Source organism: Vipera berus (genome assembly GCF_964194415.1).
Source record: "Vipera berus genome assembly, chromosome: 1".
Classification (NCBI taxonomy): domain Eukaryota; kingdom Metazoa; phylum Chordata; class Lepidosauria; order Squamata; family Viperidae; genus Vipera; species Vipera berus.
The window spans coordinates 2,788,674-2,816,124 of record NC_138202.1 but is presented as its reverse complement, the minus strand read 5'-3'; the positions used below and the strand labels follow the sequence as shown (position 1 = coordinate 2,816,124).

The following is a 27,451-nucleotide window of genomic DNA, read 5'->3' as shown; positions in this document are numbered from 1 at the left end:
TCTTGTTTGTTTTTGTAGCTATAAATTTGGCAGGCGTAATTCCAGCCTCTTGCCTTCTTGTAAAAGGGGTTGTCCCTGCCTTTTCTGCAGGGCCGGTAGCAGGCTGGTACAGAACAAGGAGATGGGAAACTCATAGAAAGGAGATAGATCAGGAAAGGTCTATGATAGGCCCGAATGCTGGAGTTTAGCTGTGCCGAAGCTAAACTAGAGCCCTAGTGTTTAACTCGCAGGCAGGGGATCAGTGGGGCTGAAATATGTGATGCCAGAAAAAAAAAAACTGGCAGGATGGGATCCATGGCCCTCACTATGGAAGGACAGTCATGTGTGATGGTTACATTTCCATTCCTCCGCCTGAATCCCAAAATGCATGTGAAGAAGAGAGAGCTGAGACCTTTTAATGTTCTTTGGAATAAAGCCTTGCAGTGAGATGGTTCTGCTGGCTCCCAGATCTCTAGGAATGTAGCCCATGTAAGGCATCGGCTGAAATAGACAAGAATCCAGGTTATACTTAACACACTCCTTTGACTCTGTGTCCCCTATCCCTGCTAGCGGGGGGGGGGGGTAAAGGTAGTTGTCATCCAGTAAGTCTTGGGATACCGAGCAGGAGACACACAAAATGGGTGGAAGGCAACTTCTGGAATCTTGTCTCAGATGGATTTTTCCTGCCTTCCTTTGTGGATGCAAGCATCTCTTCCTTTAACCAGGTAAGTAGTAATTTTTGGCTCAAAAGTAAGATACCAGTTGGTTCAAGCAGTTTGTTTGCTCAGCAGGGCTATCCCAAGGATGTGGTCAAAACAGTCAAGATGGCAACCTGGTTGGTGCCATCGAAGTCCAGTCTATTGCTTTATGTGCAATGAATAATAAAAAAAAAATAGATGGGATTGTGATGATGTCAGCATGGCTGCTGTGTTGACATTTTTAATCACATGCTGTGAATGCCCTTAGTTTATTGCATCATAAAAGACGGAGTTCCTAGATCAAATCATAAACCTTGGTTTTTAGAGCTGGTTTCCTTGTGCAATATATAGAGCCTTGGTGGAGCAGTGGGCTAATGCCTCCTTAAGTAACACCAGCTGCCTGCAATTAGTGCAGGTTCGAGTCCCACCAGGCTCAAGGTTGACTTAGCCTTCCATCCTTCCGAGGTAGGTAAAATGAGGACCCAGATTGTTGGGGGCAATTAAGCTGACTTTGTAATAATGCCGCTGGGGGGGGGGGCAAAAGCCCTAATAAGCAGGCATATGCATAGAATGAAGGCTACTGCTAAGCTTGTAAGCCGCCCTGAGTCTTCGGAGAAGGGCGGGATATAAATGGAATTAAAATAAAAAAAATAAAAAATAAATAAATATAGGTCTTTCTTTCTACTCTGCCCCACATTGGCCCAACAGCCTTCTTTCATCCCAACTTCTCTTGTTCAACTAGAAATTTCTTGGCAATGGGGAATGGGTAGCTTTTAACATGGACGAAAGGGACTAAGAATAATCCTCCTCCTCAGCCCATAAATATTCCATTCACTATTTCTCCCCCCCACACACACTTTCTATATGATTTTAGAGGCTTGGAAGACCAAGTACCGTATATACTTGAGTATAAGCCGACTCGAGTATAAGCCGAGACCCCCAATTTCACCCCCAAAAACTGGAAAAAGTTATTGACTCGAGTATAAGCCGATCCGCCGTTCTGCAAGCCTCTGCCGCCAGCAGAGGCTCGATCCGCCATTTTGCAAGCCTGAATACACAGGAATACCCTGTGTGGCCAAGGCTCGTCGGCAGGTCTCCGTTCCTCCTGCCGACCTTTGGGGAGGTTTGGGCGCCTCCCCAAACCTCCCCAAACCTCGGCAGGTCTCCGTTCCTCCGCGCAGACCTGCCGACGTTTGGGGAGGTTTGGGCGCCTCCCCAAACCTCGGCAGGTCTCCGTTCCTGTTTGGGGAGGTTTGGGCGCCTCCCCAAACCTCCCCAAACCTCGGCAGGTCTCCGTTCCTCCGCGCAGACCTGCCGACCTTTGGGGAGGTTTGGGCGCCTCCCCAAACGTCCCCAAACCTCGGCAGGTCTCCGTTCCTCCGCGCAGACCTGCCGACCTTTGGGGAGGTTTGGGCGCCTCCCCAAACGTCCCCAAACCTCGGCAGGTCTCCGTTCCTGTTTGGGGAGGTTTGGGCGCCTCCCCAAACCTCCCCAAACCTCGGCAGGTCTCCGTTCCTCCGCGCAGACCTGCCGACCTTTGGGGAGGTTTGGGCGCCTCCCCAAACGTCCCCAAACCTCGGCAGGTCTCCGTTCCTGTTTGGGGAGGTTTGGGCGCCTCCCCAAACCTCCCCAAACCTCGGCAGGTCTCCGTTCCTCCGCGCAGACCTGCCGACCTTTGGGGAGGTTTGGGCGCCTCCCCAAACGTCCCCAAACCTCGGCAGGTCTCCGTTCCTGTTTGGGGAGGTTTGGGCGCCTCCCCAAACCTCCCCAAACCTCGGCAGGTCTCCGTTCCTCCGCGCAGACCTGCCGACGTTTGGGGAGGTTTGGGCGCCTCCCCAAACCTCCCCAAACCTCGGCAGGTCTCCGTTCCTGTTTGGGGAGGTTTGGGCGCCTCCCCAAACCTCCCCAAACCTCGGCAGGTCTCCGTTCCTCCGCGCAGACCTGCCGACCTTTGGGGAGGTTTGGGCGCCTCCCCAAACCTCCCCAGGTCTCCGTTCCTGTTTGGGGAGGTTTGGGCGCCTCCCCAAACCTCCCCAAACCTCGGCAGGTCTCCGTTCCTCCTGCCGACCTTTGGGGAGGTTTGGGCGCCTCCCCAAACCTCCCCAAACCTCGGCAGGTCTCCGTTCCTCCTGCCGACCTTTGGGGAGGTTTGGGCGCCTCCCCAAACCTCCCCAAACCTCGGCAGGTCTCCGTTCCTCCTGCCGACCTTTGGGGAGGTTTGGGCGCCTCCCCAAACCTCGGCAGGTCTCCGTTCCTCCGCGCAGACCTGCCGACCTTTGGGGAGGTTTGGGCGCCTCCCCAAACCTCCCCAGGTCTCCGTTCCTGTTTGGGGAGGTTTGGGCGCCTCCCCAAACCTCCCCAAACCTCGGCAGGTCTCCGTTCCTCCTGCCGACCTTTGGGGAGGTTTGGGCGCCTCCCCAAACCTCCCCAAACCTCGGCAGGTCTCCGTTCCTCCTGCCGACCTTTGGGGAGGTTTGGGCGCCTCCCCAAACCTCCCCAAACCTCGGCAGGTCTCCGTTCCTCCTGCCGACCTTTGGGGAGGTTTGGGCGCCTCCCCAAACCTCGGCAGGTCTCCGTTCCTCCGCGCAGACCTGCCGACCTTTGGGGAGGTTTGGGCGCCTCCCCAAACCTCCCCAAACCTCGGCAGGTCTCCGTTCCTGTTTGGGGAGGTTTGGGCGCCTCCCCAAACCTCCCCAAACCTCGGCAGGTCTCCGTTCCTCCGCGCAGACCTGCCGACGTTTGGGGAGGTTTGGGGAGGCGCCCAAACCTCCCCAAAGGTCGGCAGGAAGAACGGAGACCTGCCGAGGTTTGGGGAGGTTTGGGGAGGCGCCCAAACCTCCCCAAAGGTCGGCAGGTCTGCGCGGAGGAACGGAGACCTGCCGAGGTTTGGGGAGGTTTGGGGAGGCGCCCAAACCTCCCCAAACAGGAACGGAGACCTGCCGAGGTTTGGGGAGGTTTGGGGAGGCGCCCAAACCTCCCCAAAGGTCGGCAGGTCTGCGCGGAGGAACGGAGACCTGCCGAGGTTTGGGGAGGTTTGGGGAGGCGCCCAAACCTCCCCAAACAGGAACGGAGACCTGCCGAGGTTTGGGGACGTTTGGGGAGGCGCCCAAACCTCCCCAAAGGTCGGCAGGTCTGCGCGGAGGAACGGAGACCTGCCGAGGTTTGGGGAGGTTTGGGGAGGCGCCCAAACCTCCCCAAACAGGAACGGAGACCTGCCGAGGTTTGGGGACGTTTGGGGAGGCGCCCAAACCTCCCCAAAGGTCGGCAGGTCTGCGCGGAGGAACGGAGACCTGCCGAGGTTTGGGGACGTTTGGGGAGGCGCCCAAACCTCCCCAAAGGTCGGCAGGTCTGCGCGGAGGAACGGAGACCTGCCGAGGTTTGGGGAGGTTTGGGGAGGCGCCCAAACCTCCCCAAACAGGAACGGAGACCTGCCGAGGTTTGGGGACGTTTGGGGAGGCGCCCAAACCTCCCCAAAGGTCGGCAGGTCTGCGCGGAGGAACGGAGACCTGCCGAGGTTTGGGGAGGTTTGGGGAGGCGCCCAAACCTCCCCAAAGGTCGGCAGGAAGAACGGAGACCTGCCGAGGTTTGGGGAGGTTTGGGGAGGCGCCCAAACCTCCCCAAACGTCGGCAGGTCTGCGCGGAGGAACGGAGACCTGCCGAGGTTTGGGGAGGTTTGGGGAGGCGCCCAAACCTCCCCAAACAGGAACGGAGACCTGCCGAGGTTTGGGGACGTTTGGGGAGGCGCCCAAACCTCCCCAAAGGTCGGCAGGTCTGCGCGGAGGAACGGAGACCTGCCGAGGTTTGGGGAGGTTTGGGGAGGCGCCCAAACCTCCCCAAACAGGAACGGAGACCTGCCGAGGTTTGGGGACGTTTGGGGAGGCGCCCAAACCTCCCCAAAGGTCGGCAGGAGGAACGGAGACCTGCCGAGGTTTGGGGAGGTTTGGGGAGGCGCCCAAACCTCCCCAAAGGTCGGCAGGAGGAACGGAGACCTGCCGAGGTTTGGGGAGGTTTGGGGAGGCGCCCAAACCTCCCCAAAGGTCGGCAGGAGGAACGGAGACCTGCCGAGGTTTGGGGAGGCGCCCAAACCTCCCCAAACGTCGGCAGGTCTGCGCGGAGGAACGGAGACCTGCCGAGGTTTGGGGAGGCGCCCAAACCTCCCCAAACGTCGGCAAGTCTCCGTTCCTCCGCGCCCTGCCTGCCTGCTTCTTTCCGCTGCGGAAAGAAGCAGGCAGGCAAGGCGCGGAGTTTGGGGAGGTGCGCGCGCACCTCCCCAAACCTCCCCAAACTTCGGCAGGTCTCGGACGGCGGTGGCTTGGGAGAGGTGCGGGCGATCCCGGAAGCACCAAAGCCTCGGCCGCGCACAAGTCCTCGGTAAGTTTTTTTGTTGACTGGAGTATAAGCCGAAGTGGAATTTTTCAGCCCAAAAAGTGGGCTGAAAAATTCGGCTTATACTCAAGTATATACGGTACTTAAGTATTTGGCAGTCCTTGTTCTTGTTCACTGTGAGCATGATCTAAGCCAAAACACAAGGACATACAAGGCTCCTTGAATTCCACCTGAATGCATGCAGACTCTCCACTCTTGGTTTCTATCCCATCCTGCAAATCTGGGCTAATGTAAGGAGAGACAAGCTGGGTTAGCACGTATCTTGGTACTTACTGGGTAGTAGATCACGGGACCCATCAGCATCTGGTAAAAAAAAATCCAAAGAGGCTGTTAACAATGCCATGTTAACAGAGCTAAAATCCGTAGCCGTAGACCTGGATGTCTTTGCCCACTGCCCACTGCATTTTTTCCCCTTCTGAGTACTTACAGGAAGATTTTTTGGTGTTCCATATCCATTGTTTGGCAGCATACTCTAAAGGGTAGGAAAACAATAATGGCTGAGTCTGGAAGCTGAGTCGTGTCAATTGGACTTCTATTCTTTTGGGTTTGAAATGTTTCGTTGTGAAGCTACTTGTGAGTTGTGATTCTACCTCTGTGAAGATCTGACCTGGAAAGTTAACACAACCCAGGTGGCTAGAAAGGCCCAACAGAGGCTTCACTTTCTTAGGGTCTTGCGGAAGAACAGGGCAGAACAACAGCTAATGACCCTCTTTTACCGGTCTACTATAGAGAGCGTCTTCTCGTATGGTATTGTGGTTTGGTATGCTGGTCTGACAGCCGCGGATAGGAAAGTATTAATCACTTCAATATGAGCCAGCATTGTGCTGCAGCTGCCAAAAAAGCCAACACAGTGCTAGGCTGCATTAACAGAGGGATAGAATCAAGATCAAGTGAAGTACCAATACCACTTTACAATGCCTTGGTAAGGCCACACCTGGAATACTGCATCCAGTTTTGGTCACCACGATGTAAAAAAGATGTTGAGACTCTAGAAAGGGTACAGAGAAGAGCAACCAAGATGATTAGGGGGCTGGAGGCTAAAACATATAGGGAACGGTTGCTGGAATTGGGTATGTGTAGTTTAATGAAGAGAAGGGTGAGGGGTGACATGATAGCAGTCTTCCAATATCTCAGGGGCTACCACAAAGAAGAGGGAGTCAAGCTATTCTCCAAAGCACCTGAAAGCAGGACAAGAAGCAACGGATGGAAACTAGTCAAGGAGAGAAGCAACCTAGAACTAAGGAGAAACTTCCTGACAGTTAGAACAATTAACCAGTGGAACAACCTGCCTCCAGAAGCGGTGAATGCTCCAACACTGGAAGTTTTTAAGAAGAGACTGGACAGCCATTTGTCTGAAATGGTATAGGGTTTCCTGCCTGAGCAGGGGGTTGGACTAGATGACCTCCAAGGTCCCTTCCAACTTTATATTATTATTATTATTATTATTATTATTATTATTATTATTATTATTATTATTATTATTATTATTATTATTATTATTATTATTATTATTATTACAGAGGGTAGTGAGCACAGCACAAGACATTGTGGGCTGTCCCCTGACGCCACTGGATGACCTCGCCAGGGCCCGCTGCCTTGGAAGAGTGAGGAAAATTCTCAGGGACGACTCGCACCCTGGTCGGTATCTCTTTACTCTCCTATCATCCGGTAGGAGATACAAGAGTATAGCCAGCCGTACCAACAGGCTGAAAAATAGCTTTTATCCGTGGGCTGTTAGGCTTTTAAACGGGACATAATCTTATGCAGAATTGACTTGGGAGGCCGGTGTGTGGTGTAGTTGGTTCACATGGTGTGGTGGGATGGAGGGTTTGTTGTCACTGTGAGTTGGGGGGAGAGAGAACACGGGGGGAGGCTCAGCTAATCTCAATGTACACATGTTGTACTTTGACAATAAAGGTTTATTATTATTACTTGGATAAGCAGCAAAATATTTCAAAGCAAAAAAAAAAAAGAGGTCCAGTTGCTGTGACTCAACTTCCAGAGAGGTCTACCTGGATGAATGAGTATCTTCATCAACAATGGCTGTTTTGTGTAGTGGGTTCTTGGAGACATCGATCGGACCAATCTAATGCAACCTATTTATTTACGAGAATAACAGCACTGAACTCAACCGACAGACTGACAGACATTTATACGTGCCGCCACTAGGCGGTGACCAATCAGATTTGAAGCTGGTTTTCCCCCTCAAATACAAACTTTAGTTTCCCTCCAAAACAGATGGAGTCACATTTAAACCAAAACACATTAACGGTTAATATCAGTACATAACAGGCTGAGTCTGTGTGGTACATTTACCCAAGTTAGTTGAAGCCTTCATGGGTGCTTTTGTATCACTGGTTCAACTCAGTTTTAACCTGGATTGGTTAGACCAGTGATGGCAAACCTTTGAGAGACCGAGTGCCCAAACTGCAACCCAAAACCCACTTATGTATCATCGGGTGCCGGGTGGGCGTGGCCCCTTGAGTGGGTGTGGCCAATTGGGTGGGTGTGGCTGCACTGGTAAAGCAGACTGGGTGGGACTAAAAAGTTCAATCAATCCCAACTTTGTGAGAACTTTTTTTTCCCCATGAGAAGTTGAAATTGATTGATTGATTGAACTTATTTTTTTGTACACGGCGGCGGAGGCCTAAAGCAAAAAAGGTTTTATAAAACCCACCTGAAGACCTAGGACTAGGGTGACAGCATGTGTGCCCACAGAGAGGGCTCTGCGTGCCACCTGTGGCACCTGTCCCATAGGTTCGCCACCACGGGGTTAGACAGTTCGGCCTGTTGCATATCACTCTGCTGTGTGAATGGAGGAAATGGACTAATGTTATGTTGACCTTGCGGTACTTAAAGGTGTCAGGAATTCTATCCTGCTACAGAGTCAGATAAAAGAACAGTGATATCATGGCTCTGGCTCAGAATGAGAAACTAAAGGTAAAGTTAAAGGTTCCCCCGCACATGCGTGCTAGTCGTTTCCGACTCTAGGGGCCGGTGCTCATCTCCGTTTCAAAGCCGAAGAGCCAGCGTTTGTCCGACGACGTCTCCGTGGTCATGTGGCCGGCATGACTAGATGCCAAAGGCGCACGGAACGCTGTTACCTTCCCACCGTAGTGGTCCCTATTTTTCTACTTGCATTTTTATGTGCTTTCGAACTGCTAGGTTGGCAGAAGCTAGGACAAGTAACAGGTGCTCACTCTGTTATGCGGCACTCGGGATTCGACCCGCCAAACTGCCGACCTTCTGATCGACAAGCTCAGCGTCCTAACCCACTGAGCCACTGCATCCCTTCTAATGAGAAACTAGCAGAGATCAAACTTGTTCAGAATCAATTCACAAAGATATCAAGGACCAGCAGGTGCCAATTTGTTTTAGTAGACACTTACCATGTTCCCTGTCATTGGTCCTCCTATCACGGTTAAAGATTGCAGCTCCAAGTGTCCATCAACATTGATGTCCCTCACGCTTTGTGGTGGGATTCTGTGCTTATAAGTACAAAAGGGCTTCCTGTTCACCAGGACCTATCAGAGGGCAAAGCAGAAGAGATCAAGTCTCAGTTGGGATCAGTGCTTTTTTTGTAAAAGAAAAAGGTGCTGGAACTCACACATGTCATACAACCCGCCTTGCCTACCCTACAAGGTTCCATCCAAAAAAGGTGCCGGAACTCCGTTCTGAGTGTTATATGACAAAAAATGCCCTGGTTGGGATCATCAGTTTTCTTTGCAGAAAAACCATGTTTATTCTTGCCAGGGACACATCCCACCCCAGAGCTGAGCAGAGTAAGTAGAGTCATTGAGGGGGATCAAAAAAGGTTAAAATGAGTACATGTAAAAAGGGGGAAGGCCTTCATTTCCCTCATATCTATTTTTCCCCTGGACCAAACATTCTGCAGCAGGTCATCCTCATTTAGTGACTGTTAGGACACTGATGAAATAGTAACCTTGCAACCAATCCTGGCATTTACAACCTTCACAGGACTGCAAAGAAAAAAAAAGTTGATCATAAACACAGTCATCAAGTGACCACATCACTTAATGACTAATCTGCTGGCCTCAGTGGTCCATAAACAAGGCCTGCCTGTACATCACTTAAACCCTATCTGGAAGATATGAAGTTGGGAAAGTCGATATTAGATACATTTCTGGTTCATTCCAGATAAATGGTGGATTCTAGGGAGGAAATGAAGAGGCAGCTGCAGTTGCAAAAGAGCCTTCGTCACATTTACCAACCTGGTATCTGGCCTCAGTGACAATAAAGATGACTTCGAAATGCTCGCCCTTTTGGAGGACCATGTTGCGTTTATCTTCCCTTCCCCACTTGCCATCCTGAAATGTGTTGAGCCCAATGTGATTCCAGACAAAGGTAGGGATGAAGTGGAGGGGAATATCAGCCCCCTCGCAAGCAAAGTTCACACGAAACAACTCTGAAAAACTGGAAAAGAGAGAGAGAGAGAGGAAAAAAGTAGAGGAAAATTAAATGAGATGTGCAGAGATCTCAGAGTAGAGATCGGTCCTCCTCACTTCTCCATTGGCCTGAATCTGGAATCTGTAGGATGCTGGATTTTTGCTTGAGGAAAAGAATCAAGCTCCTCACTCTCATGGCTTAGCCGGAGCTGGAAGAAGCAGGAAGTGGAACTATCCAAAGAATTAAGAAAGGCTTTAATCTTGGCACAAATTTGGATTGTATAGTAAAAGGTAAAGGTTCCCCCGCACATGCATGCTAGTCGTTTCCGACTCTAGGGGCCGGTGCTCATCTCCGTTTCAAAGCCGAAGAGCCAGCGCTTGTCCGAGGACGTCTCCGTGGTCATGTGGCCGGCATGACTAGACGCCAAAGGCGCACGGAACGCTGTTACCTTCCCACCGGAGCGGTCCCTATTTTTCTACTTGCATTTTTACGTGCTTTCGAACTGCTAGGTTGGCAGAAGCTGGGACGAGTAACAGGCGCTCACTCTGTTACGCGGCACTCGGGATTCGACCCGCCAAACTGCCGACCTTCTGATCGACAAGCTCAGCGTCCTAACCCACTGAGCCACCGCGTCCCTTTTTGGATTGTATAAACAACCTTAAAAACATAATAATCTTTCTACTATTATTTTAATTATGGTCGCATCTTGTCTTTCCTATGAATCCCCAAAAGAATGTTACCCTTTAGTGTATTTAGGCAATGTGCCTTGGACATATATAGCCATCCCAGGATGGAGTCCATCAGGGACTGGTTGATGGTAAGGGAGATTCTGGAAAAGAAAAAGAGAAAAATGATAAAACCAATTAATAAGTTTACATCTCCTGCTGAATGTGATCATTAGAGAAACATTCCCTAATTTGGGAGGAATTAATTCGGGGAGGGATTATGGATTGAAAATGCAACATTGGTCTTCATCAGAGGCAGAAGTTAATTTGTTGTTCTTTTAACATCCTCCCCTCCAAAGATTTAAAGGGGGGTTTAGTTATTTATATGTATTTGTAGAAATGCTCAAAGCAGTTTTTTTTTTTACTAGCCAGGGTGTTCTAGGGATGTGAGACCAAGTTCTGCAGAAAGGGAAGTTTAGACAGACAAGATACTGAATGACTAAGAGAAAAGCCATTTTTCTCCCAAATGCGATGGATTCTTACTGTATTCTACATACAGTAAGTTTTTTTAAAAAATATTGTTATTAAAAATTGGTCAGTGAAGAGGGGCTTGAAGCCCAGCCAAGAATGTCATGAGAAAAGCTTCTCAGACAAGCCCTACCTAGTTCAACGAAGATAAAAGGAGGGAGGGGGAAGCAGATTGAGGACCCAGATTGTTGGGGGCAATAAGCTGACTTTGTAATAATGCCACTTGGGGGGCGAAAGCCCTAATAAGCAGGCATATATTTATTTATTTATTATTAGATTTATATACTGCCCTTCTCCCGAGGGACTCAGGGCGGTGTACAGGGCAATTAAAATATAACATACAAAAGTTAAAAATAGATTAAATTAGAATGAAGGCTATTGCTAAGCACATTGATTTGTGCTTAAAATTGTAAGCTGCCCTGAGTCTTCGGAGAAGGGCGGGATATAAATGGGATTAAAAATAAAAAAAAATAAAAATTCAGGTGTACAAGATTCTTTTTATATATTTGAATGTATACTTTTGTTATATATTTTTAAAAGAAGGTAAAACTAATACAAATTAAAGTGAGAAAAAGAGAAGGAAGAAATAAAAGAAAAAGCTAAAAGTGCAAGAAAAGAAGTAGAAAAAAGATAGCTTCCATTTTTTTTTGGATAGCAGTTTTAAATAAATTATAAATTTACCTCTTATGTTATGGTTACAAAATGATTCTTTTCTTTCTATAATTTATATAACCATCAAAACCATAAATCATGTTATTATTTTTTTCTGTTTCATGCTAAAAATCCATAAGGACAACTTGCGAGATGCTGTTTAATAATAATAATAATAATAATAATAATAATAATAATAATAATAATAATAATAATAATAATAATAATAATAATAATAATAATTATTTGGAAGGGACCTTGGAGTTCATCTACAGTAGTCCAACCCCCTTAAAGCAGTTACAATAAAACTAGTCCTGATCTATAGAGCATTGCTTTCCTAGTTTGGTCTACCTTGTGTGGCTCATAAGTGGCCTCCATTCTTAGATTTGATCCACATTTTCCCCACCAACTTTGTCAAAGTTTTGTCTAACATTTTCACCACTTGCGCTTCTCCTTGAACTTTACCGAGGAATAACCATTTGGTGGGCTCTGAAACTGAGATGTGCCTAGCAAACATCTAACCCCTACCAGGTTGGTCTGATCAGCAGCATGAAATCAGCACTATGGAAATTCTGAGACGGCGGTTAGGATATAATGGGTGGCTTTGTTGTCTGCACACAGAGGCCGAGCCAGCAATAGCAGGAGCAGTAGGCGCTACCCTACTTTCTTAGACTCCAGACTCCCACATTTGTGTGGCACTGCTACATTCTGCACCAGCTGCAGCTTCCAAATATTCTTCAAGGGTAGAGCATGTAGGGCAGACATGTCAAACACAAGGCCTGGGGGCCAGATCCGGCCCGCGAAGTGGTTTCATGTGGCCCGTGAAGCCATCCTGGAAACAGTGAGGGAACGGCCCCCACTGCCTTGGCCCTGGCCCAGAGACCCTCCTTCTGCCAGAGACCATCAGATCTGTCCCACTCCTGCCCAGGCCCCCATAGGCACCCTTGATGCCAACGATGTAGAGCTGGCCACGCCCACCCAGTAGGCCATACGCACTCTAGCCATGCCCACCCAGTAGGCCACGCCCACCCAGCCATAACCACCCGGCCCCCTGAGGGCAACCGCAATGCTGATGCGGCCCTCCATGAAATTGAGTTTGACACCCCTGTTGTAGAGCATGATGCAGTAATTCATCTGAGAGATGACTAGGAGATGAGTGACCATGTGCAGAGCCTCATGTTCCAAGTCAGGATGCAACTGGTACACAACATGAAGTTGTACAAAGGCCCTCTTACCCACAACTACTACCTACTCTATGAGCAGGAGTTGTGAGTCCTGGATGACTCTCACGAGGTGCACCAGGTCTGTCTGGGATAGTGCAAACCCACCCAGAATTAATGATGATAAACAGGTCGATCCTCAGGTCCCTTGCTCCCACAGTCATTTCACCTTGCCTGGCTTCAGCTGAAGCCTCTTAATCAGCCTAGAATTGCTATGTAGCCACAAGCAGACTACGTCCAACTCCCCACCCCTTAAATTCCTTTGACCCTTATCTAACTTGAGTGATGCCGAAGTGTGCCAGGAATTTTAACATGCTACAGAGGAATACAAAACTACAGCAATGTAATGGCCCAGGCTCTGGACTCAGATTCTGAGTCAGAGATAGTCCAGCTGACAGTCCAGATAGTACCAGATTAGTAGAAAAGAAAGCAGAGTAGAGAAGGTCTATTAGGGTACTGGCCAAACAAAGGAGTAGACTTTCTAATGAGTGACAACAACTGCAGCCTATAGAAGAGACTTACTCTGCCTCTATCCCATGCGCTGGGAATACCATATGACATTGACAATACCATGCCATCACTCTGCTGAACACTTATTTCCCACACCTCTGTTCTCACTTCTTATCTTTTTTCATTTTTTCATCTTTCCTATCTTTTCCTATTGGTTTCTCATGATTTAACAATTGTTGTTTGCAACTTATGATTAATAATTGTAACTATGATTTATGACCAATTACTAGCTGTTTATACGTATACTGTGAGCTTATGCACCGGAGATAAATTCCTTGTGTGTCCGATCATCACTTGTCCAATAAAGAATATTCTATTCTTTATTGGACAAGTGATGGGGATCGGTGGGGTTGTTTTATCTTTGGTCTTTTAATTTTATCTTGGGGTTTTTTAGAATTGTACTTTTATTGTTTTTAACTAGGGCAATTGTTTAATCTCTTTTTAATGTTTGTATTTGCTATTTTATTCTGCCCTGTGAACCGCCCTGAGTCCTCAGGGAGAAGGGCGGTATATAAATGTTATTAAATTAAATTAAATTAAATTATTCTATTCTATTCTATTCTATTCTATTCTATTCTATTCTATTCTATTCTATTCTATTCTATTCTATTCTATTCTATTCTATTCTATTCTATTCTATTCTATTCTATTCTATTCTATTCTATTCTATTCTATTCTATTCTATTCTATTCTACTCCATTCCATTCTGTTTCTTGAAAATCTGACTTTGAAACATTGGGTTGACTCTGGATGACTCTTCGTCATGCTCCTATTCACAAAGCAAACTTTACAGGCAAATTTTTGCTTTTTTTTACATTCATTTGTTCACTGTAAATGGTTCAGCCTTGTGGTAAACTGATAGATAGCAATAGCACTTAGACTTATATGCCACTCCATAGTGCTTTACAGCCCTCTCTAAGAGGTTTATACATTCCCCCCAACAATTTGGGTCCTCATTTTACTGACCTCGGAAGGATGGAAGGCTCAGTCAACCTTGAATGTCCTAGATTACTCAAACTCACCCTCTCTTTGGGTGTGTATGAGTATGTTTCTCTCTCTCTCTCTCTCTCTCTCTCTCTCTCTCTCTCTCTCTCTCTCTCTCTCTCTCTCTCTCTCTCTCTCTCTCTCTTTCTCTCTCTCTCTCTCTCTGTGTGTGTGTGTGTGTGTCTGTGTGTGTGTCTGAAGTCTCCACCAGGACAAAACAACTGAACTCAGCTCTTAAGACACAGTTGGGGATTGTCACCTTTGTTGTACAAAAACCTAGAAAGGTAATTTGGACAAAGCCAAAAATTACACTGTGGCATTGACCTGACTATCTATTGTAGGTATTTCACAGAAGGTAACCATCCTGCATCTAAGAGTCTGGCTTTTCAATAGAGAAAGCACAGGAAACAGATTTCTAATCTTTTGACTGAAGAGGCAGGTTGTCATATTTAGCCATTGCGCCCTTCCTGGCCTTTGTTACTGTCAGAATCCATTTATATCACATTCATAAATGTATGTTTAAAACATTATCCCCCCCCCCATGGATTCTGCCATCTCCCGAGGAAGGAGGAACGGATGTGGATTCAGCCTGCCTTAGGTTATTTCAAAGACCAAGGGAAACCTTTTGAACTGGGGGAACAAAGGGGAGGGTTAGGGAAGAAGGCATCTGGCCTGTGTCTTCTTTTAATTCTGTAGAGGAAGAAAGCAACAACCATAAAGATTCAAAGTTCCCTTTTTCCCACGAAAGGGATGACACGAAGTAGAAGGATGGGGGCTGACCAAATGGGGTTGAGGGAAGGGGGGGTTGAACCGGGAACCCTTTATAAAGTTTCAATTTGTAAAACAATACCAAGTCCTGTCTTGTATTTCCACAACCAAGCATGTCCTAGTAAAAATTCCTTTTGGACTAGAACTGACTCCAAGAGTTTTTGTTTTCCTAAGACATGGATTGGGGTGGGTCCTGACAGTTAGTAAAGATGTACGGGTGTTTGCTAAGCCATTCCGAGAGTTTAGGCAACATATCTTAAAAGTGCCAGATCAAGAAATACCACTTTATGGACATCTGCAAGACAGAGAGCAAGACCTGAAATGCTATAGGTTCTCCTGCTTGAGCAGGGGCCTGGACTAGAAGACCTCCAAGGTCACTTCCAGCTCTGTTCTATTCTAAACCTTGGCTCCTTGTTCAGTTGCTGTTCCTAGCGTCATTCTGGAATGGTTATTTTTGCGAGTGTGCAGAATAGGAGGACAAGAACGCTGAGGACAGCCATTATTTGAGGGGCAAGAAGGTTAGAAGAAGAGAGACTGGAGAGAGAAAAAAGAGAGAAAGCGGCAGCTTGAAGGTAGAACAAAACCCAGAATCAGTTCCCAAGGAGAGATCAAGGGTCAGGAGGTGACAACTTGTCCATAGCAAATGCTGACCACGTTTCCCATCATTGGACCTTCCATGACAGCCAGAGTTTGAAGCTCCAGGTCTCCATCGACATGGATGTTCTGCACGCTTTGGAGTGGCATTCTGTGCTTGAAGGTACAGAAGAGCTTCTTGTTCACTATTATCTGCCAGAGGGCAAAGATGAAGGGATCAAGTCGCAATTGGGATCATCCATCTTTATTTGCAGGGGGAAAAAACAGTTCGTTCTCGCAAGGAGCACATGCCACCCCAAGGGAGCAATAGAAGGGGGTCAAAAATATGAATATGTGTGCATGTAAGATGGAGAGGCCTTTATTTCACTGATACCTATTCACACACCCCAACTACCTCCAAAAGGTTTTCCCTTCAGCTAGAGGTCATCCTCATTTAATGACTGTTTGCAAATAGGATAGTGATAAAATAAAAACTTTGCGACCAAAGCATGCATTTACAATCTTCACAGGTCTTTCAAGCAAAGAAACGCTGAGGTTTGATCATAAACACAGTCCTAGTTTCACTTAGTGACCCCCATCAGTTAATGACTGAGATGCTAATCCCAGTTGTTGCTAAACCTGAACCATCAGTTAATGACTGAGATGCTAATCCCAGTTGTTGCTAAACCTGAACTACCTGTACATTAAAGGTAAAGGTAAAGGTTCCCCCGCACATGTGTGCTAGTCGTTTCCGACCCGCCAAACTGCTGACCTTCTGATTGACAAGCTCAGCATCCTAACCCACTGAGCCACCGTGTCCCTGTACATTACATAAACCCTATCTGGAAGATATGAACTTGGGAAAGTCAGTATTAAATACATTTGTGGTTCATTCCAGACAAAGGGTGAATTCTGGGGGAGGTGGGGGGGGAAATGGAAGGGCACCTGCAGTCCCAAAGGAGCTTCTGTTACATGTACCAACCTGGTATCCGGCCCCACTGAGGAGGAAGATGACCTCAAAATGCTCGCCATTTTGGAAGGGCATCTTGTATTTCTCTTCCTTTCCCCACCTGCCAGCCTGAAACGTATTGAGCACAATATCCCCTGCATCGAATTGAGGGCTGAAGTGGAAGGGAATGTCAGACCCATTGTGCTGGCAACAGGCAAAGTCCAACAGGAATCTGGAAGAGAAAGGAAAACAGAAGACGAAAATTAAATGGGGCCTCAGAGCAGAGTTTTGCTCCCTTCTCCTTTGCTTGAACTACCGGGTGCTGGTTTTTTTGCTTGAAGAGAAGAGTCAATGGCTTAACTGGTGTTGGAAGAAGCAGGAAGTGTAACTATCCAGAGAATTAAGAAAGGTTTTCAACTTGGCACAGAATTTGGATTATATAAACTACCCCTAACATAATAATAGGGACGCGGTGGCTCAGTGGGTTAGGATGCTGAGCTTGTTGATCAGATGGTCGGCAGTTTGGCGGGTTGAATCCCGAGTGCCACGTAGCAGAGTGAGCGCCTGTTACTCATCCCAGCTTCTGCCAACCTAGCAGTTCGAAAGCACGTAAAAATGCAAGTAGAAAAACAGGAACCACTACGGTGGGAAGGTAACAGTGTTCCGTGTGCCTTTGGCGTCTAGTCATGCCGGCCACATGACCACAGAGACGTCCTCGGACAAACGCTGGCTCTTCGGCTTTGAAACGGAAATGAGCACCGGCCCCTAGAGTCGGAAATGACTAGCACGCATGTGCGGGGGAACCTTTACCTTTACCTTAACATAATAATAATAATCTTATTATTGTTTTGAGTAGGGTAGCATCTTGCCCTTCCTGTGACCCCACAAAGGAAAGTTACCTGTTGGCATGTTTGGGCACTGTGCCTTGCATATATACAGACATCCCAGGATGAAGTCCACCAGGCACAGGTTGATGGTAAGGGAGAGTCTGGAAGAGAAGAAAATAATGGACCAAACCAAAACAAAACTTGAATTTTGAACCAGTCAAATAGAATGGGGGGGAGGGAGGGCTGGAGCGCACCCACTCAGTCTACGCACGTCCAACCTCTTGCCTTGCCTGGGCTACTGCATTGGGTGAAGAGGAATTGGCTTGGGTCGCATATAAAATATATAATACAGTTAATGTATATAACTTTATATTATTATTATTATTATTATTATTATTATTATTATTATTATTATTATTATTATTAATAATAATAATAATAATAATAATAATAATAATAATAATAATAATAATAATAATAATAATAAAGTTGAAAGGGACCTTAGAGGTCTTCTAGTCCAACCCTAAACCATTTAAGGCAAATGGTTGTCTAGTATCTTCTTAAAAACTTCCAATGTTGGAGCATTCACCACTTCTGGAGGCAGGTTGTTCCACTGATTAATTATTCTAACTGTCAGAAAATTCCTCTTTAATTCTAGGTTGCTTCTCTCCTTGACTAGTTTCCATCTGTTGCTTCTTGTCCTGCCTTCAGGTGCTTTGGAGAATAGCTTGACTCCCTCTTCTTTGGGGCAGCCCCTGAGATATTGGAACACTGCTATCATGTCACCCCTCACTCTTCTCTTTGTTAAACTACACATACCCAATTCCAGCAACGCTTGGAAAGTTTCATAATGTCTTTGCTGACACAGACCCCCAAAAGAGAGAGTGTGGGACTCAGGGTTATTTGAAGGCACCTACTGCATTTTGTGAATTGCAGGTTCTGTGAACCAACCAGTGTATCAGAACTTTCTTGGCCCAGGATATCTCTGTCATTGGGAAACTGTTTCCCTTTCAATTTCACCTCCCTCCCTCCTTCCTTCTCCTTTGCTTCTCTCCTCCTCATCTGGACACGACTCAAACACCTGTGTCTCTTTGTAGCCATCAATTGGGCAAAACTGGCAACCATTCTTGAATCAAAGTAATTCAAATCAAGTAACATACACAATGCCAGGATGCCTGACTCCTAAGGGATGAAATTTGGCAAGTTGTGGACAGCTCAACATTTTTCTGACTACACTTTCCAGAAACCCAAACGTTATATGGTGGCCCCCAGGGGGAGTGCGTTCTCTGTGGGCACGCCAGATCTTTGGAATCATTTACCGGTTGAGCTCCGGATGGCTCCTGACCTTCGCTCTTTCCGCCATGACCTGAAAACTCACCTATTTGAACAAGCCGGCCTGGCCTGATGGGTTGGGGTGTTTTAATTGTAATTTTAATTAACTTTTTATTGTAATTGGGCTATTTTATTTAATTCTCATTAAAGTTCAAGGTGCTAACAATGACATACAAAGCCCTACATGGCATGGGTCCGGACTACCTACGGGAGCACCTTCTGCCAATGTCAGCACCCCACCGTCCTGTGCGCTCCCACAGAGAGGGCCTCCTCAGGGTGCCACCGCTCAAGGAATGTCGGCTGGTGGCCCCCAGGGGGAGGGCATTCTCAGTGGGTGTGCCAGCCCTCTGGAACAGCTTGCCAACCAAAATCCGGATGGCCCCCGACCTCCGCACCTTCCGGCGCGACTTAAAAACTTACCTGTTCCAGCAGTCCGGCCTGGCCTGATAGCTCTAATTGGGGTCCCAGTTTGTTTTTACTATTGTTTTTTCACTATTGTTCAATCTGTATACCTACCTTATTCTGTACACCGCCCCGAGTCCCTCGGGAGAAGGGCGGTTTATAAAAACAAATAAATAAATAAGACATCCCCAATTCCAGCAACCGTTCCCTATATGTTTTAGCCTCCAGTCCCCTGATCGTCTTTGTTGTTCTTCTCTGCACTCTTTCTAGAGTCTCAACATCTTTTTTTACATGGTGGTGACCAAACCTGGATGCAGTATTCCAAGTGTGGCCTTACCAAGGCATTGTAGAGTAGTATTAACACTTCACGTGATCTTGATTCTATCCCTCTGTTAATGCAGCCTAGGACTGTGTTGGCTTTTTTGTACCTGTGCCTTGTATCAGCTTTTCCATTTGGCTTCTGAGTCAAACAAAGACTTCCCAAGAGGGCCTCTGCTAACAATTAATCCCCCCACCCAACATGGTAGGGAAAGGAAGGCCTGGAGGAAGCAGAAGAACTGCAGCCACCAACTGGTTCTGCTTTAACTCAATGGGTTGATCAGACTGGCTGGATGCAGCCAGAGAACAATATAATTGAAAATTTCAATTGATAATTGAAAAACAATGACACATGTGTGAGATATTATCATAACAATTGTGATATTGCTTCCTTGCTGAAAAAAATCACCACAAATCAGCAGACACCATCAAGCCCATCTCATGCCTTCCCATCCTCCCCACATGGACATCCCTGGCTGTAATCTAAATCCTCCCCTTTGCTGCTCAGTCCCCAGGGGGAAATCTCCCCCCCCCCCGCAATATGGCTGTTGGATCTATTTTTGAGAGGTCAGTTATTGGAAAGAAAGGTAAAAACGGGCAGAATATTTTGACTCTTCCTGCTGTGATGATGCTCTAGAGATCCTTTTGGTTTAGGCAGAAGAAAGATAACAGGGGTGCTTGTTTAGATCAAAGCATATGAAAGAAAGCAATGGCAGGAAATAAGCAAAAGCTACTTACTGGTTTTGCATTTGTATCACCAGTGAGCATACTCTAAAATGGAAAAAAAGGATACCTTTATAATTATGATGTGGCAATGTATACTATGAGGATTTCTATGCATCTGGCCTAGAATAGAATAGAATAGAATAGAATAGAATAGAATAGAATAGAATAGAATAGAATAGAATAGAATAGAATAGAATAGAATAGAATAGAATAGAATAGAATAGAATAGAATAGAATAGAATAGAATCTGGAAGGGGCCTTGGAGGTCTTCTAGTCCAGCCCCCTGCTCAAGCAGGAGGACCTACACCATCTCAGACTACATTTTGTTCAAATCAAGAGTGGGTCCATGTGGGCCACAGAGGGTATTAATATCAATGGCATGGTTTGAGCAAAGTAGATAATCATTTAATCACAATCATAATAAAGTTGGAAGGGACCTTGGAGGTCATCTAGTCCAACCCCCTGCTCAGGCAGGAAACCCTATACCATTTCAGACAAATTGGCTGTCCACTCCAAAACCACTCCAAAACTCACTTATCAACTATCTTTCTTGCAGCAGAAAATGTGGGTTCAGGATTGATTGTAAATCAATCCTCTCCTTTAAATATTCACAAGCGTTTATAGTTTCCTGCTGGAATTTTCTCAAATGTCTTGGGGCTACTGTGATCATAGCTGAGAAAGGTAACCTAGGAGACATAGAAGAAATGAGAGCTTTTAACTTTGTGTTTACTTACCATCAGTTTAGGCAGTCCTTTGCCATCATTAGCTTTCATGATAATAGGCATTATTTTTTCCCTATAAGGCTATAAGGAAGAAGAAGAAAAGGCATTTATAGATTCCTTCATAGGTTGTGCCAGTGCATAATATGAGTGCCGTTGCTTGGGCCACTGCAGTGCACTAAAATAAACTGTTGAGCTTTTGAGGGCCATGGAGGACACTGGTGTGAATGAATTTACAACAGCAGAGTAGGCACATAAAGCCACATCAACCTCTGAGGTAAGGAAAGCAATGGCAGGGATTCATGGAAAAGCACTATAATGTTGTGGGGTATCTTAGCAGAATCTTGAAAGCCTATCCTGAACTTCACCGCTCCTTTCCAAAGAGAACAAAGTCAAGTTGGTTTCCAAACCATAAACTGATAAAATTGATCCTCAGAAGGGAAATGTGGAAATATATTTTAGCAGAAAATAGCATCTGACAGAAAGACCGTTTGAACTCACAACCTACCATTTTGCAGAGAGAGAGAAAACACACAATCAGGGAAAAGTAACTTTGGAGAAACCCTCCCCATTCAAACAAGCATCCCTTGGGGACAATTGAAAAATCTAAGTTTTTCCTTTTGCTGATGGGTACCCAGAGATACCATCATTGCAGTTTGGGAGTCGGTCTTGTTATAAGGAATATAGTAGGTATTTGAAGCAGTTTTAAAAGGAAACTTAAAACAGGTGAAATGTTTTGGTTGTGCCTGCTTGGTTTCTGCTTTGGGGTATCTGAAGATGCTTTCTGGAAGGTCTGAAACAGCGGTCTTCAAACTTGGCCCTTTTATGACCTGTGGACTTCAACTCCCAGAATTCCTCACCCAGCGTGCCCGGCTGATGAATTCTGGGAGTTGAAGTCCACAAGTCATAAAAGGGCCAAGTTTGAAGACCCCTGATCTGGAATAACAAAAGGGATGTTTTATTGCATGCAAGAAGATGATTCAAAGACAGGAGAGAATATGAACAAGCAGGTACTTACCATTAGCACAAAATTATCAACTTGATGTTTACCTATATTCTAGAATGGAAAGAAAAGCGTTACTTTTCTTTTGAAAAGATACCACACGTGGCTTTTACCTGATGTAAAAGGGATGCACATTTTAAAGTTTACTATCAGATGAGTTAATACTGGGGGCACCCGAGTTTAAAAACAGAAGATGCTATGGCAAATGGCATGTGATAAAATGTTCTGGCAGTCCTCTGCTCATGCAAGCTAGATCATCAGAGATTTATAAATAATGATATGCATGGCATGATACAGTATCATCACAAAAAAGCTGCAATTATCTACCTGCGTTTTGTCATAGAACGCTCAGAACGGAGTTCCGGCACCTTTTTTGGATGGAACCTTGTAGGGTAGGCAAGGCGGGTTGTATGACGTGTGTGAGTTCCGGCACCTTTTTCTTTTACAAAAAAAGCACTGGATGACACGAATCCTAACAACTGCCAGAACGACAAAATTACACACATGGCACAGTTCGCCCCTCTTTTCCAAAGGCACACCCCATGGCTGAGACCTGGTCCCTGACTTTGCTACTCATTCCCAGGGGAAACATCACCCGATTTGGCAGTGGGGAATTTTCTTAAGGGATAAATTATTTCAAAAAGAAAATAGGTGAAATATTTTGGCCCTGCCTGCTCTATTCATGCTCTGGAAACTCTGGAGATGTTTTTTGGGAGGAGCAGAGTCACAGAAGGAAAGTTTCACTCCATGCAAGAAGAATATCACTCAACAAAATGGCAGAAAATGAAAAAAAAACTACTTACCATTATTTTTTCAATTTCTCTTGCATCCAAAGCATTCTAGAAAGGAAACAAGCGCATCAAATCCTATTCTGAGAAGAAGACACCCAGGTCCTCTCTATCCCTGCCACCTCTACCATCTTGGATATCATTTGCATGAATTGCTTCTTCCCTCCAGTTAGGAAACACACATTTCTTATCACAACAGGGAATACTTCAACTCTAAACCAAAGTTAAATTAACTGTCTTCAGAGGATTCTTTTCCTTTTTCTTTCTCTTTTCATTTTTTTTCCAACGTTCATGCAATAAAAATATGCATTTAGAATCCTGGGGTATAATGATTGCTTAGAAAAGGGGAGCTTTAACTGATATGGCCCTTGGGGGAACAACACTCTTTTGAGAACATTGTTCTACAGATCCACATTTCATGCATGAATTTATATTCACATTAATCATAAACCTATATAGGTAAGACATCCTTATAATGGAACTTTTGTTTATTCCACTTCAATTAGGCACCTTCTCTTCTACCTTCTCTGCCTTTTCCTCCTCCATGTAAGTTCAAATGTGAGATGTACATATACATATACATACATATAATCATATCAGCATATCAACATTTGATTTGTGCTTAGATTGTAAGCCGCCCTGAGTCTTCGGAGAAGGGCGGGATATAAATGGGATTAAAAAAAAATATTGAATAGAATAGAATAGAATAGAATAGAATAGAATAGAATAGAATAGAATAGAATAGAATAGAATAGAATAGAATAGAATAGAATAGAATAGAATAGAATAGAATAGAATAGGAAATTGGAATAGAATAGAATAGAATAGAATAGAATAGAATAGAATAGAATAGAATAGAATAGAATAGAATAGAATAGGATAGGATAGGATAGGATAGGATAGGATAGGATAGGATAGGATAGGATAGAATAGAATAGAATAGAATAGAATAGAATAGAATAGAATAGAATAGAATAGAATAGAATAGAACTAGAGCAGAATAGAATAGAATAGAATAGAATAGAATAGAATAGAATAGAATAGAATAGAATAGAATAGAATAGAATAGAATAGAATAGAATAGAATAGAAAATGGAATGGAGTGGAGTGGAGTGGAGTGGAGTGGAGTGGAGTGGAGTGGAACAGAATGGAATGGAACAGAACAGCACAGAATAGAATAGAAAGGCACTTCTGAGGTCATCTAGTCCAGCCCCCTGCTCAAGCAGGAGAACCTAGACCATCTCAGACAAGTGACTGTCTAGTCTCTTCTTAAAATCCTCCAGTGATGGAGCACCCACGATTTCTGGTGGCAAGCTGTTCCACTGGTTAATTGTCCTCACTGTTAGGAACTTTCTTCTTAATTCCAAGTTGCTTCTCTCTTTGATCAGTTTCCAACCATTGTTTCTTGTCCTGCCCTCTGGTGCTTTGGAGAATAGTTTGACCCCCCCTTCTTTGTGGGAGCCCCTTAAATATTGGAATACTGCTATCATGTCCCCCCTATTTCTTCTTTTCTTTAGACTAGCCAAACCCAAGTCCTGCAGCCATTCTTCATATGTTTTAGTCTCCAGGCCTTTGATCATTTTAATTGCTCTTGTCTGAACTTTTTCCAAACTCTCAACATCATTTTTGTAGTATGGTGACCAAAATTGGTTGCAGTATTCCAGGTGTGGTCTCACTAGGGTTTTATAAAGCGGTACTAATATTTTGCATGATCTTGATTCTATGCCTCTAAAGGAAAAAATAAAGGTTATTCTTTTATAAATGGTACCAAATGTAACACCAATGAATTGTATAAAATGTAACACTAAGATGTGGGGCTATCTACAGTATTTCCTGCACAAAGTTCTTTTGAAATGTTAAAAAGGATACTCACCTCAAGAAGGTGAGTAAAACAAGATAGTGTAGTGACGGATGTAAGGAAGTTGTTACAATAAGTCTTTTGGATGTAAAAGTTCAAAGAGGATCTTTTAGAAATGTAAATGACTTCAAAGACTAACTTAAGTTTCTTGGGGGGGGGCATGTATCGAGAAAAGAAAGTATAAATGCCTAGTTTGAAACTTGCTCAGTGCGCTCTTCGAACCCAATCCAACTTGGGAAGGGTCTAAGAGGCCACGTTTGCAAACGTTTTCTTTCTTTATTTTCTTTATTATTTTCAATTTCTTTTCAATAAATCTTTGTTAACCAGACTTGTCTTTGAGTTGTGAGTATCAAATTTTGGGTTTTTAAATCTCACAATCTTGGCGACCAAACGTGGGGCTTGAAAGAGCCTCTTGGGGCGAGCTGTTCTCAGTAAAGTCCAGGGGCGCGCCTGTTGATTTCAACTGCCTGGAGTTGTCTGAGATCTAGCTTCCCATTGCAGGCTCCGAGCCAAACTAAATTAACAATTCTGGTCTACCAAATCAAAGAATAGGAAAAAGGAAGAGAGTCAACAACTGAGGCCCAGGACCAGGTAACCCAGTGCACTGGCCCAGGTAAGAAACTTTTGCCCCGAAGGAGGGAAGCACGCAAATGTACCTGGGTGGTCAGGAGAGCGATTGTGGGAGGTTTCTGCGATAATGGCTGTGTGAGTGTGATGGGCTATGTTCTGGGAACACTGGTAAGTCCAAAGCAAGTGCGGACCTGAAAGGTTGCATTTCCTTAACCTGCGAGGGGAAAGGACAGCCTGAAGGGAAGCGAACTGGTGTTGAAAATTTTGAGTGGCCATAAGATCGAGAACCTCAGGGAACCATAATCAGGGAAACTCTCAAACAAGATGGGCAATTGTTGTAGTTGTTGTTGTAAACCTAAAGAAAAGAAAATTCAAAGAAATAAAAGCAAGTTTTTCTTCTATCTTTTTCTTTTAATCTAGCTCTTTGGACTATTCAATTCCCTTTGTCAAAGGTGAGGTGAGGAGGGTGCTACTTTTCCCCTCCCCCTTTACACCTCCAAAAGACCCCAGGTTCAAAATTCCTTTTAGTCTTTCCCCACTGTCTTTTGAAGTTGGTGGGATAAATTGGAGGTAACCATAAATGTTTTCCCTTTTTTTTAATTAAAAGGGGAGACCTTGTTTTGGCCTAAAACCCCAAATTGATATGTGTGTTTTGTTTTGTTATATATATATTTGGACATTTGGAACATTAAGCTTGGACTTGGAATGGTGAGAAAAATAGGAGATGGTTAAAGGGCCCTATAGAAACCATGTTCGGTTGGAATCACCTCATGATTTTTCTCACCTCTTGTAAGACAAGCCATGTGTCTAAATAAATGTTGTTTTAATAGTATCTGTGTATATATGTCTGTCTGTGTTGTTCTGTGTTATTTCCAAGACTTGGAAGAGGGTCAAAATCCTCTCTGATAACACCAAACAAAAAGGCCTTATTTAACAATGTATGGTTTGTCTGGAGAAAGTATGAAATGAAATTTTTGTATGTGAAATTGTTTATGCAAGCAGTCAGAATGGAAGTGAATGAGTTAATTTGCTGATATGTAAATGTGTGTGTTAGCCTTCAAACATCACTCACCCCCACCAGTCCCAGGCTGTGAAAGGAATAGTAAATTGCAGATTTTATTGTTGTAAAAGTAAATGAAAAAAAAAACGACAAGTTTCATGGACAATGTGTGAGAGAATTTATGGAAAATGCATGTGAAGGACAGCAAAAAAATTTAGTGGTGAGATTTTTGTAAAATTTCTTTTACTCCTGTCTCTTTCTCTTTCCCCCCTCCTCCCCTGTAAAGTGAGAGAGAGAGAGGGGGGGGCTGGTCATTTTAACCATTTTTTTTGCTTAGAATTCTGGTCTGAGGAAGGGGGGTGGGTGTGAAATGTAATGCCCACTCTTGCAGTTTGAGCTTGTAATTTTTTTTTGAAAGAGGATACAGTAATTGTTGGACAATTTTTTTTGGAAATCTTTGAGTTTTAGTTAAACATCACCCAAAAGAAATTACTCTGATCTTTTTGTGGAGTTGGTTGTTTTTTTTGATATTTTTGTGTCTGTGTGCAGGACACATTGATGGAAGGTGATATCTGGGAGAATTGGGGGAATTGCAATTCTGTCCTTGTTTGGAACAGGGAAGGAGTTGGGAAGATTTTTTTTAGGATTGTGAATGGCTATGTTGTTTTGACTAATGATTTGCATGCAGAACTATTAGGGAAAGAGGCAGCCAGTGGCATTTTTGTCTTAAATTGACATTTGGGGAAGTCTTGGTGGTTAGCATTTCTTGTTAAGTGTGGGTAATTTTAAATCAGAAAGCCCAAAGGAGGTATCCACTTGCTCATAGCAAAGTAGTTGGGAAAAGAAAAAGAAGAAAAAAGACACAATGAAGGTGGGATAAAATGGAAGTGGAAGCTGGGAGAATTTCCCTCCCTTAATCAGCACTAACCTGTGGATTTTATGCCTTACAACAAGCTCTGAGATTGTTAATAAAGGAAAAGGGGAACATATACACTGACTCCAAATATGATTATGGAATCTTCAATACTTTTGGAGAAGAGAAATGTAGAGGATTGATTAATAGCTAAGGGAAACAGTTGGCTCATGCAAAAGTTGATAGAAGCTGTGGAAGCAGAAAAGACAGAAGTTAGGCCAGAGTGGCAGAAGAGCAGTGAATGAATGGATAATAGAAGGGAGAAACAGAAAAGTGGTTTTTAAGTTGGTTTGCACAGATTTGTGAATTGCATGCATTAAAATTGTTGGAAACAAGGGGATTGCCACTAACGGGGTCATCCTAAACGTGTGAATTGTATGCCTTAACACAAGCCTTAGAATGCTGAAGGCACAAGAATGTACTATAGAAATATGGAAAGGGAGAAACATGGGAAGTAGAAGAAAGTGAGAGGTGGATGTTGCATGATGGGAGTCGGATGTTGAAAAGACAGAAAAAAAAAGAGATAAATGCTGGTGATACTACACAATGAACACTCCTCATAGGATGTGTAATAAATGAAAGACTGGCTTGCTTTATCAGAAACTTCTGAGATTTTTGCCATGAAGAATGTTAATTTCAAATTGTGTTGAAAAAGTGGAGATATCTGTATGATGTTT

At 44.8% G+C, this 27,451-nt stretch overlaps 1 protein-coding gene across 1 annotated transcript in view; it reads right to left on the bottom strand.

Moving 5' to 3' along the window:
• LOC308676880 (galectin-9-like) overlaps positions 1-27,451 on the bottom strand; it is a 52,168-nt gene that overhangs the window by 7,719 nt on the left and 16,998 nt on the right. Inside the window, exons 9-21 of the mRNA XM_081342938.1 lie at positions 22,449-22,484; positions 21,661-21,699; positions 20,658-20,726; positions 19,936-19,968; positions 17,218-17,306; positions 16,352-16,550; positions 15,448-15,582; positions 10,211-10,299; positions 9,296-9,497; positions 8,453-8,587; positions 5,491-5,535; positions 5,337-5,366; positions 392-480 (exon numbers count right to left, since the gene is read on the bottom strand). Coding sequence (XP_081199064.1) covers positions 392-480; positions 5,337-5,366; positions 5,491-5,535; positions 8,453-8,587; positions 9,296-9,497; positions 10,211-10,299; positions 15,448-15,582; positions 16,352-16,550; positions 17,218-17,306; positions 19,936-19,968; positions 20,658-20,726; positions 21,661-21,699; positions 22,449-22,484 — 1,190 coding nt within the window. The remainder of the gene's footprint in view (positions 1-391; positions 481-5,336; positions 5,367-5,490; positions 5,536-8,452; positions 8,588-9,295; positions 9,498-10,210; positions 10,300-15,447; positions 15,583-16,351; positions 16,551-17,217; positions 17,307-19,935; positions 19,969-20,657; positions 20,727-21,660; positions 21,700-22,448; positions 22,485-27,451) is intronic.